The sequence below is a fragment of the Charadrius vociferus genome, unplaced genomic scaffold (assembly GCF_000708025.1).
Source record: "Charadrius vociferus isolate BGI_N301 unplaced genomic scaffold, ASM70802v2 scaffold650, whole genome shotgun sequence".
NCBI classification, from domain to species: Eukaryota; Metazoa; Chordata; class Aves; order Charadriiformes; family Charadriidae; genus Charadrius; species Charadrius vociferus.
The window spans coordinates 6,001,086-6,014,093 of NW_009646736.1; the positions used below are offsets into that span (position 1 = coordinate 6,001,086).

The 13,008-nt window shown below is 37.7% G+C and overlaps 1 protein-coding gene across 1 annotated transcript in view; it reads right to left on the bottom strand.

The window, feature by feature from the left end:
- Positions 1-1,517: 1,517 nt before the first annotated feature.
- Positions 1,518-13,008, bottom strand: part of SLC9A9 (solute carrier family 9, subfamily A (NHE9, cation proton antiporter 9), member 9) — a 205,700-nt gene continuing 194,209 nt past the window's right edge. The window contains exons 15-16 of the mRNA XM_009890107.1: positions 2,258-2,363; positions 1,518-1,739 (exon numbers count right to left, since the gene is read on the bottom strand). Coding sequence (XP_009888409.1) covers positions 1,518-1,739; positions 2,258-2,363 — 328 coding nt within the window. The remainder of the gene's footprint in view (positions 1,740-2,257; positions 2,364-13,008) is intronic.

The window sequence follows — 13,008 nt, forward strand, 5'->3', positions numbered from 1 at the left end:
TTTATGCTTAAAACAGCTGTTCTAGAGTCATATTTTAACCAGAAATTAATTAGCCTGGAAAAGAATGACTAAAACTTGATTATAATTTAAGTTTGTATTTCAGCTTCCATCTGTGGTGAAATCAAGACCTATTCAGCTTTATGATCATTCATGGAGATGGCTTGATTTTTATTCTTATAGATTACAAATTTCTTGCTTGCTTGTTGTCTCTGTATATTAAGAATGACCTTATTTAAAAACTCTTCATGGTTTAACTTTCTTAGTAGGAACATTATCATGCACAGTTGAAACGTCTGCAGCGAGAAAAGGCATGTGCTCTAACAAAAGCCTGGCTCTATCCCTGTATTTACACTACTTGGCTGATAGGTGCAAAAGTTGATCTGTGCTAATGCTTGATAATAGTACGTAGCAGCTAGCTGTATGTATGGCTGACCAGTTATTTATCCAGTTACTGTGTTTATGCAGACACAATTAGTACTTTCATACCTAAACTCTCACTGTCCTCATCACTAGTTGTGATATTGAGTGCCCAGCATAGAGAGATGGACAAATTTATCCTTGGAGCAGCCAGTCTTAATATATAGCTGTTTTGCAGAAATATTTGATTAGAAACAACTCACTTTCCTTCAACAATAAAAAATGAAACAGTCAACTCCTGAAATCAAAGCATACATTTAGAATGATCTTGCAAAACAACAAAACTTTTCCCAGCATGTAATCTGCGAAGCTGTAATGACAAATTCCTTGTGGAATAATTGCTGTTTAAATAGTGGTCATGCCCATTCAGTGCAGCAATAAAAGGGGGTCTGTTGCTGGTTTCATAGACTTCAATGACTCCTACTATCAATGGCCAGTTTGTGGCAGCCGCGTGCAATCCTATGTGGACTAGGCTATAAGGTGCATCTAGAAAGCATACGTTGGGCTGGTCGTCAGGAAAAGACTAAACTGTGAGCATGAAGGAGCTTGATCTATTAAGACTGAAGTGCTGCAACATATGTTTTAAGTATTTTTATATCACATACTCATTGGACAAAGATTCTTCTGTTTCTTCCTTATAAAGGTAATAGCTACTGGAGTAGTGGCTATCTGTGGATTTGTTCAGGACCAGCTGTATAAGAACTGCTGTCGTCGTGTGAACATGAATATGTTAGGAAGCTATTTCTCTCCATTCCAGCTGACTGAAGACTAAGCAAAATTCAAAGGCCTGTGTACATATGAGGGGCATGGTACAGTCAAGCGCTATCTGAGGCAATGCGTGACTGTAATGGATTTATTTTGGGCTGGCAGTACCCTACATCTTTTTATTAAAAACTGCTACATTCAGAAAACCTGAATATTGTTTTAGGTATACAGATGATGGTAAACTCTTTCCTGGCAGAGCAAACATTTAGTTTGATAAATCTAAGTATTCTTTGCTTTTTTTGTGTGCTTAGTACATTTTCTAGCCTCTTGTTCACATAATAGTATCTCTTATTTCTTTGTTTTAGTCTTATTTCTTGTGATTAACATTACACTGATCATGCCAATGAATTCATCTGGGGTTGGCCTGCAGTGTGTTCAAGCTGGAGTTTGTACCCTCCTAATCCTAGGTCTCCTTCATGAATATCTTCCTTGCCTGTAGCGTGGGTGGAGCCTGTTCTGTCCTGTGCTGGTACTGGTATGTGAGCAGATGATTCATAGTTTTCAGTCAATTCATCGTTATTTATGATATAATCTGTGCCATCATCTGTCAGTTGATCCTGTATTCAAACAAAGCGAAAGATCAGTGGAAGGGAGACTGAAGTGGTATTTTGTTAGAGCTTAAATGAAGAATAAGTCTGATGCAATTCCACTTTCATTTTATTTCATTATTTGCTTATTTTTTCAGTTGTTAATTTATCATCTTTATGTTGATTAAAGCACATAGTTGCTTATCATGTTCTGCTCTTGAGCTGTGTTGAGAAACATAACCTACCCTTCAGATCTTTAAGATAATTTTAATGCTTAAATATCACTAATGGGTAGCATATACTTGCAGTATCTGGCTGAATTATTTAAAACATGTCACTTATATTTGAAGCTCACAGTATTAGTGGCCATTCTTGAAAATGTAGCACTGCACCTTCCAAGACCTCTTCTCCACAACCCTGAAGAAATTGTATAATTCTTAGCCTTAAAAGTAATAACCTTTGGAAAAGGGACTTTACCAATATTTTTCATTGAGTATGGCAGGTTTTGGATTACAGCTTAAATACAACTAACCAAGGTAGGTACTTACGCCGTATGCACTGGGGCTGGTCAGAAGCCTGGCAACAGGACTACACCATTCAGGTAACGTCGTTGTGAGAGGTGGACCAGAGTGGGTTAAGATAGGTTTTAGGTATCTGAAGTTTGTTAAAGAATATTTCCCATACAGATATTGATACTAACGTGCTTCTCTCTTACACAAAGAAATTTCATTTTAAAGCATAAGGGAATTGTCTAACTCAATGGTAACATAGAAAATACGATGTCTTTACCGACCCATTACTGCATACATCCACCCGTCATCAGTCTTGTCTAGTGTTTTTTCAGTAACAACACCCTCCCCCCCAACCAATAAAAAAAAAAAAACCAAAACAACCAACCCCAAACCCTAAAACACTTAGTGCTTAAAATCTGTCTTGAAGGGTACCAGAATGGCTGAAGGGGATGTGTCGTGGCATACGTAAGCGCAGTAGGAGCTGGAAGAGAGGAAATGTGTACTAGATTATCCTGTTTACTATTCTCATCTACTGTTTGCTGTAAGTGTGATCTCTTATGCAATTTCAACAGGAAACAATTTAAGATGCAACTGCATCAGCTACTTTATGTAAGAACAGTAGTGAACATTTTCTTAAATGCATATACTCAACCTTTTGTAAAATCAGTGCTTTTCTTCAATAGGCAAATTCTATTTCATCAAATATTAAGGTTTTTTTTATTGCTGGGAGTATACATAAGTTGTTCTCTAATACTTCATTTTTGGCATTCAACACATTTGTTTTACACTTCATACATCAATGTTCCTTTATATAAAATTATGTAAATAAGTTAGGAACAGGTTTTATGCTATTGCCTTGCACCTGTCTTTCCAATCTTTTCATCCATAAGTACTTTATTGAGATAAAAGAAAAACCTGCTCATCGTGAGCAATTATATCATCCTTGTACCTGTCAATAACAGCTCTCCCATGAGTCCCTCAAGTTGACTTATCTTCTCTGCTACTTTTACTCACAAAGTAATTTTCAATGTTCTTTGGGAAGCAGGTCTGTCAGCTATTTTTGCTGCTAGGGAAAATTTGCTTTATTGATTGTCATCCCACTTTCTCCCCCCTGCTCCTTTCTCTTGCTTGTGTGTTCTCCCTCACTCTTTCTGCCTCCTCAAAGAACAAAGGAACAAATGTAAGACTGAGTAGTGATTCGAGCTCTGCAGCAATATTGTAGAAATACTGAGTGAGTAACAGTGGGTCTTAAACCTAAGCATTCCAGTGCCTCCTTTTCTTTCATTATTAGTTGTTTATGGTATTGCTGCTTTACACGCAATGTACAAATTCTGAATCCTGAGGGAACTTATGTAAAACATCCTTATGATCTCAGTTACAGATTGAAAGGCTAAATAACTTTCTCTGCTGCCCTTTATACTACAGCCATGGAAGTTGTACTACAGTACTAGGGTTTTGTGTGTGTGTTTGTATTTTTTAAAAATTAAATTGCATCTGTCAGACTGATTCCTTCACCCAAGGTCACATACTGAGTTAGTGTGAAAAAATTGAGTCTACTTCAAAAAAGATTGTAAGATTGTAATATAAATTCTTGTCAGAACCATGATCAAGGTGGGAATCGCATGAGAACAAATTGTGTAGGGGAAGTTTAGATCCTCTTGCTTCTTACAGAAGCTTACAGATCTTACAGAAGCAAGATCCACTCTGATCCACTCCCAATCTTATTTGAAACCTCCAAAGTGCCAAACAGTTAAGAGCTATTATTTAAAAGCAATGTATAAAACCCATCACTTATAGTTGTTTTGTTTTCAGCACTTCAGAAAAACCTAATTAAAAGGCCAAAACTGGAAGTAGGAGCATAATTCTGGGTTTTTAATCTTTGGAAATATTGGCTTTGTTAGTACAAACAACTTGAATTGTTTGAACTGAGTTGTCAGACCTAGCATGAAAAATACAGGCTTATAATGGAAGTTGCATTTGATTATACTGAGTTCTATCTGCTCTCTTTTTATTCTTTTCCAGAATAAGTAAGTGAAGATGAATATTAGTCTACATTTCCTCCTTAATCTGATGATCTCAGAGCTAGACCTTACTTCTAAGCAGCCTTATAACTTTATAATGAGGTTTTATACCTCTCAGTAAAAAATTGAGTCCTGTTTTCCTACCACGCTTGCACCACATCAGATAGGAATAGAAGGTGCGTGCTGAAACAGGCAATCTACTTCACCAGATAGCAGGGTTCAGTCTTTTGAGCCACCACCACTTTTAGCACAAACTTTGTGTCTGGTGTGTTTAACTGGTTGCTGTGTGTGTACGCTGATGTTTTTAAGTTGAGTGATAGCTTTGTTTTGGGCTGCAACAGATCTTCTAAGTCCCCTTCCTTTTGCAGTTGTGCTAACATGTTCGTTGTGTATTGTCCATGCTTCTGCTTTGAAGTCTCTTGAGATGCAATTTAAAGTGAAGACAATTTTCTTGTACTTGCTGTGATGCCTCTGATTCTGTAGTAAATTCTTTGTTCCTTATTTAGCTAGTTATTATTTAGCCTGCTAAAGGAACTTAAGTTTCACTGGCCTATTTTTCCTTGTTTTAATAACCTATGCCATAAATGTTTCCTCTTTATTGTTGACACAGTTGCTTTATAGTATTAGACATAATCACATCGTTCAGTGCAGCATGAAAGAGGAATTCTAACCCATGTGCAGTGCTGGCATTTCAAAAGTGTATCAGACATGGGTCTATAGAATTTAAGGCTGGCAGAGAAATCTTATCACACTCCAGCTGCTCTGGTTGCATCTCCAGGGAGAAATAATTTAAACAGTGTAATAGAAAAAGGTAGATTTTGCACTAAGGCTGCTTTAAAAATTGGAAGAAACTAAGTGTAAACCTCTTAGCATAACGCAGGAATTGCTGCCGAACCAAATTCATGCCTGCCTAATTCAGGGACAGGGAAAACACAGCGGGAAAACATGGTATCAATCAACCCACTTCTAGACTTGCACTTCAGCCATCCGTGAGCAGAACAGCCCACCTGCATGTCTCTGATTCCACGCCATACAATACACTGTGTTAAAGAACTTTATTAACATTGTAAAGGTGGCAATTTCTAAGTTGGGAAACCGAATTCAGGATGCCTATATGGGCACATGTATAGAATTTTAATCCATATACACTGCTGGCACATTAGAACGCCTTGCTTTCATAATCAAATACCAGTTTTTCCATTGATTCCCCACATCTCCAGGCTTCCACTCTCAGTTCACCTGCCCAGAAACGTTTACCCTGGGTCCCCTCATTGCTATTTGAACATCCCTTTGCCCAGGCAGTTCCAGTCTTCCCTCACCACTAACCAGGCACAGTTCTTCTCCCTTCCTGTCTCACTGACATCAGACTCAACATTTAAATCTGTTTACCCCTTCAACTTCTGTCTCTGAGTTTGACTCATATGATGTCTTCTGTACTGCCCATCAATAAACAAAAAAGGCCATGCCGCTGCAGACAAGGCAGTTGGCAAGTGTCTGAACAGCGTAGCCTAAAGTTGAACCACAGGCAGGTTGTTCTTTGGAGCTGATGAGGCTGAGGAATTAAAATAGGGGCTGTGCTCAATAGCAACAGAACCTTCAGAATTTAACTCTTGAAATTGAAGAGTGTGGTCCTTTTTTTTTTTTTTTTTTTTTTTTTTTTTTTTTTTTGGAAGGGTATTGAATAGTGAATTATTTAAAGTTTCACAATGTGATTTAGTTTAGGCTGGAGCTTCAAAGAAATGGCAAAAGGCATCTCTGGGTGGAATATTGAGGTCTTTCCTGTAAGTACAGTGCATTTAGAAAAATAATTTTGTGAGGATTTATCAGGAACACAACCATGGAATTGCATGATTTTTATCACACACCCCCCCCCAAACAAAGAGCTATCATGGAAATTTTTCTCCTATATAGCTACTGTTCCACAAAAATACAGATTAACTGAACCAGACTTTTCAAGTGAAGTCTCAGGTAATCTTGACGAGAAACTACTGCAATGAGCTATACTGCAGAACAGGATTTAGGAACTAAAAACAACCACAAACAAACCACAACACCAAAAACCCAAAACCAAGCTCCCACCCCAACAAAGCAGAAGATGTGACCTCTGTTAGAAATAGACACAGCAGCTCTGCTTAAGCTCTGTAAAAGCCCAGCATTTGGCCCAGAAGGTGTTTTACCTTTTGCCTTGTCATATAGTGTCCGCTCTGTAACTCAAGGTAATCTCAAAGGCGAGTATGCTCACACTATAACATTTACTATTAAAAAACCTCAAAGTACAGGAATTCTTGTGATCCTAGTCAAAATTACATCCAGTGATTTTTTTTCCAGAGACTGTTTTCCTATATCAAACAGTACTATAAATACACATTTGTTAAAAGCATGTTATTTAATATTCTATTGTTAGGTGTTTTATTTCTGCTGTAGGAATAAGTCTCTAGAGGTAAACGTCACCACTCCCGGAATCCATCCTTTGTGCAATGTTTTTAAGACTTCTTGAGGTTTGCAGCCTTTTATTTCAAAGAGTCCCTTTTGTGTTTATTTTTATTGAAGTCTGAGTTTGTAAATTAGTTATGACATGAGTTTAATAATCACTCTGTTGTATTTGTGAAGAAACATACATAAGAAAGGTATCAAAGAAAATGTCACTTCTGTTTGTTCAGTCTATTTTCTGGAGTAAGGACAAATGATGTTTTGTTCCTTGGTAGGGTGTGGTGTTTGGTTTTTTTTTTTTTTTTGAGAGAATGATTTTGATATTAGCTATGCGATAGCCTAAAGAGCAAACATTTCCATTTTGTTAGTGTTTAAACGGGAGCAGGCAAACCATGAAACTTTGATTATCTGGCTAAGTTCTGCACGTGGCTGACTCCTGCTAACAGCTGACTGAGATTATTTGGTTACTTTATACAACAGCTTGTGTGCATGACTGAGCTGGTGAGGCACAGAGACATCTCCAGGTCTTAAGTGCATGCACAGCAGATTAAAATCACCCAAAGAAGGAGAAGCTTTTTTTAGAGGGGTCTATCCTCCTGACTCTTACAAGAGAAGTATTGCAGAGATGTGGGAAAAATGGAAGGAGTTAATAGAACTGATCTTATTTGGGTCTTTTTATACACAAGTAGCAGCAGACTGAGAAGTGGCTTGTTCTCTAGTATGTGCTGAGTAAAATGTCTGGGATATTTGCAGACCACGGGCTTCTAGTTGTGGGCTCACTGAAGCAGAGAGGAAAATTGAAAAATCTTACTCAAGTTATTTGAAGCCTATTATACCCTGAATATAACACTTCAAAGAAAAAATCCGAGACATAAATGGAGACTTTTTTATATAATTGATGAGTGGGTAATGCAGCTACTCTTGAAAACAGAAGGATAGGGCGTGCAAAAGGATAGAAGAATACTCGTATAAGATTCAAAAGGAATATATGAACAGGCACCAGTGTCAGGCAAATTAACATTAGAAAGAGCTTTGGAAGATGCAGATAATGTGAGGCTGCTAAAGACAAGAAGAAAAAACCTCTGTGACACCAGTTGGATAATAACAAGGAAATGACCCTCCATCTAACAAAAAAAAAACCCACCCCAACCAAAACACAACCAACTAAAAAAAATGCACCAATAGAGATGCATGGGAGTCAGCTACACTCACAATGAAGAGATAAGGTTGTGTTGCACTAGTGGCATTAGCATTGATAACGTGCACGTGATGTCTCAGAAAAATGTGTGTGACTCAAAGTTGACATCATTGGAAGATTCATCTACCCTATCTTCAGACACCTTATAGCAGGATATTGGAAAGAAATCTAATCTACTAGCCTTACCTTTTTTTATCAATACAGAGAAATGGCCAAATCCCAAGGCAGTTAGTCTTGTCCTGCAGTGCTGGAGTTAATTGGAATGAATTGAAACTAGGATGAGTTTCTTTTCCTTTGTTGACTATAAAAGAGTCTGAACAACTAGATTATACTTAGATGGCTAATAATTAAGTATCTAAAGTTTGGTGAAACAAATCTCACTTCAGGAAATAATAAAATAGGACCCCTGAGGAAAAAATATAAGAAACCAAACACGACATCCTCCATACCAGGGAAACCAGGGGTGTATGAAAGGCATCCATTTTCATAATTAGGAAGTACTATGTTAAATGCATTTAGAAGAAAAAAGATAAAAATAACAAATTTCTGTGTAATAAATACGGCACCAAAGCCAGCAACAGAAACGAAAGGTTTAAAATCATTAAGCTTGTGAAAACCTGAATGACCATGGAATTCATAAAAAGAAATCTCACCTCAGAGAAAACTTGAAAAGATTTCCTGTTACGTTTGAAGGCATAGAAAATTTCTCAGGACGTTGCAAAACTGGTCTACCCGTGGTTTGGCAATAGGGCTTCTTTTCCTGCAGAAAAGGAACTTCTGCATATGCTACCTCTTTAGTATGATTACGAAACTGGAGATACCATGGCATGAGTAAGCTAAATTATTGCATTAGAAAGGATGAACACTTGTGTGACCTGGCTGTGCATAGACCCTTAAGGCCTTAAAAAGACTCTGGTGCCAGCTGCCTCAGATGAGATCACTTTCAAGCTCTTCACATGAAGCACATTCATTGTATAGAATGCTTCAGCCCTGGTACTGGCAGAGGGAACAAATGTAGAAGTGCAAGCAAGTTAGCAGGGATTTCTGCACTCTATGTGGAAGATTGTTTCATGAGAATGTCCTTGTCATCATCATCTGCCTGAGAAGTATTCCAGAAAACAGATGTGTGAAGAATGAGGACTGGCAGCCGTTGCTAATGACAATCTAATACCAGTGGCACCACAAATCTAATAATTTTCAAGATGCAGGGAGACTAAAGCTTAAAGATTAAATGCAATGAAGTACAAGTACAAACTGGTATTCATCAAATGAATTACTTCAATTGCATCATCGAGAAAGAGAGAAAAGTTCTGATCCAAATAAAGTGAAAACTATACAGCTTTTAAAAACCTCTCATCAATAAATTATGTCAGGTACAAAGAACTCGCACCTACTAAAACAGGTACTGAGGATAGCAATGGTTGTAGTGCCTCTACCCTGGGAGAGGAAAACTTGGGGACCATGAGGGTATTGGAAGGAGCGGGTAGCAAGAGAATAATGTGAACAAGACTATCCAAACAAGATGGGCATCATTCTGCTCAAACTAAAATACTACAGTGAAAGCAAGGCAATAAAATGGCTGCTAGAACTTTGTAAGTGAGAGCTGGAATAGTATTCTTGCTATAGCCCTCTGGTGACACGGATTGAGAGCTAAAGCCAGTCACCAAAATTATACTCAAATAGGAAAATAAATATTTGGCATATTTTCAGGAAGTCAGATCAGGTATTTCATCATTACATAGATATAGCTGCACAATAACAGTTAAAATACTATACAGATCTGTGGACAGTGTTTTTGACAAATCTCCAGCTTCTGCACTGTGAAGATTCAGAGGATGCTCTTGGTTATAAAGGTACAACTTGAAAAGGAAGTATGACCCCCTATGAGGAAATCCTGTGAAGCACTTTTCTTGCAAAATTTTGTTGAAGGATGAGCTATGAACATGGAAGAAGACTTGGAGAAATAATGTTTTAGATTCTGATGCTTGCTTGTGTTTGTAAAGATGTTAACAAAACCAGAGAAACAAAAGTGGTAATTTACTGTATCTTTTCAAAGAAAAAAATAGGATGATCTGTATAAAAATAATAGACTCTCTTCCTCTATCAAAAAAAATGTGGAATAAAGACCAAATAATGAGATGGGTGTCATGCCAGAAGGAAAGAGATCTCCAAAGAAAATGAAAATTTTGAAAAAGTTTTTTGAGGACTGGTTGGTACAGTAGTGAAGATAGACCAGGGAGCTATTCTCTTGGCCCAGTATGAGTGTGTAAATAGAACTGTGATCAGGGATGCGTGTATTCCTATAGAACATAAAAGCAGGGCACCGAGGTGACCTGTGCTGGGTGAAGCCCATGGCAAAGCTGAGAGCAACAGGATAACATATGATGTATTAATGAAATTTATATTATTGCTTATTTGTACAGCTGTGAGAAACCATACTCATTCCAGATATGGAAGTAGATTCAAAACCTGCGTGACAAAATCAGGACATGGTTTAGCACTTTTTTTAGCACTATTTTACTCAGTAATGTGTTGTACTTCTGGCCAGTTAGGTAATGAGTAAGATACACTAGGAGTGACTTTAAAAAAAAGCAGTCTTTTAATCTCCCTATGCTGAGCTGAGCTGCTGAGAGCATGATAGCCCTTGTAAAGCCTTGTTAATAGAAAGCTTGTTTAGTTTAATATATCCTCTCAGAATCTCTAGTCCTGTGAGCAGATTGGTCCAAAGATTGTCTTCAGATTCTCCAGCAGCTTTTTCCAATGTGTAACCCATGTAACCCACAATTAGCGAGCTGGATGAAGTTGGAAGCCTCTGATAGGTTTGTGAAGAAAGCACATAAAGGAGTGGAGGGCTCAGCGGTGAGGAAGGGAAGACACATTGCACAGGAATAGCTTCCACTGTAATCCAAAGAAAGCAGCCTTCTGGGAAGCCAGATCTTTGCTTTTATAAGGATATTTTAAAACAGAGAAAGACCAGTTAGAAAACCCTCATGGTATAATGTTCCCTAAGAGGTATGCAAATTTCAGTGCAAAGAACAATTGAGATAATGAATTATGACAGATATCCTAGCAAAAAAAAAAACCAACAAAAAAACCTGAACAAGGATAATAGCAGCTTTTATACTGCTAGGAGTGAAAGAAATGTGAAGTTTTTATCCCAATATTATAGTTTATAATTCTAAATAGCTAAAACAATATTTTGTTTAGGAACAGTGGCAGATTAAAATACAGTATAGAGGATACATATTAAAAGAGATCAAACTGCCTTTTGATCAGCAGAGAAGCTTACCAAGTAGAAAACAGAAATAGGAAAAACTTGTACTAGATTTCCAGTTGGGATAGTTCATCTCGCTGCTCCTATTACCTTACTAGTCTGGAGTGCAATAACTAAATTCTTAATATCTGTCTTTGTGCAAAAGGCTTTCCTGTGAGTGGCAGAGAAATGTATGTTGAGTGAGGACAGCGTGCTGTGATGGAGAAAGTTTGAGATGCGTGGGGTGGGAAGAAGATTTTTGCAAGTGTGATAAGTGACTTTTATGGTTTGGTTAGAAATATAGTTGAGCAAAGGTGGAAAAATAAGATTTTTTGCTAGAGTGAAGATTTGAGGGGGATATAGTTTTTGCAAAGCTATGGTATTCTAGATGAGAAGCTGTAATGAGAATCTCTACGCCTTTCCTTCTGTTTTACTCGATTTTTTTAAAGGAATGTGGGGACTTAAATGAAATTAAAGGGCAATCACTTTCAGGCAAACAGAAAGATGTATGATTTTACAGCACGTATTCCAGGTGTGGCAATCCTTGCCTGAAGAAATCATGGAGCCTGTGATAAAGGGAAGTATAATCTGATATTGTAACACAATTACAGCTGTGCAAGCCAAGGCAGCAGGGGGTGACAGACCTTAGGCCTCTGGGAGGGGTGAGGGAATTCCCCTGCTTTTTTCTGTACAACCCCTAAGATGTAATGGGAGGGTTTTATTTCTTCCATCTGCTGCTGGAACATCAGCATGATGGTAAATAATGCATGTGCCACAGTATGAGGAAATCTGTGCCCTGTCAGATGTAATGCTGTCATTGCCGTGTTTGGATAAAGTATAAAATGCTTTTGTAATTTTTTTAATGGATTATTTTTGATGTGTTATTAGAGATGTTGCAGGTGTTAGTCAGGCATTAGTTTCTGAGAGGTTAAGCCAGTCTCTTAAAGCTTGCCTACCGCACGTCTGACAGTTCATATGTTTCCAGTGAAAGATTCTGGAAATAGATTATGAAAGAAATTTTTGTTTCAATTTGGCACCATTCCTTCCTATTTATTGGCACAATACACTGTGCACATGTACCAATGCTGGCACTGACCCAAATAAAGGCAATAATAGAGGTGGAGAAAAATACAGTGCAGCATGAATGAGCATGAGGTTTTCTCATTCTCAGTGTTTCATTACAGATGGAGAGGTCAGATATTGGGGTTTCAGTCATGAGTTGCTCATAATACAAAATCCAGCTATACTATGCATAAACAAGTGTAGCTATTCCATGAATGTGATTTGGTTAAGAAACACATTCATTGAGATCACTGCTTTTCTTTTCCTTTCCCATGTCTGACAACTCCTGCACTCCACTCCTAATCCAGATCTGATTTCAAAACTGCCACTCAGATTTCACTCTAATGGCTTGTTTCCAAATACCATCACGTTTTAATTGATTTAGACCTAGATTTCTATTCAAAAGCCTAAATCTGTGTGAAATTATACTTAGTTTATTTTCATTCTTTTCACAGCTATTTTTTTTCCTCACATGAAACTGATGTAATCACTTTTTTTTTTTTTCTTTTATGGTAGAGGTATGGCCTGTTTTGATTCAGGGAAATTTAAAATTATCACTTGGCTGTTCACGACAGCTTGGTTGGATGTCAGCATTTGGATAGCTAAGCCCATCGTGAGAGAGCACAGGAAGGAATTTGGTCACTTGAAGGCACTTGACTTTTCCAAGTTCTTCCAAAATTTTGTGTAAGTGGAAGGGACTTGTTTTTAGCAGTGCAGTTAACTCTCTTCAGCAGGTTTACATAGGTCTGTAGTCTGCTGTGGAAGGGAGGTAAAGCATGGTCCTTTTCTGGGGCTTCAGCTTCCAGGATTTATAGTAGCAGCC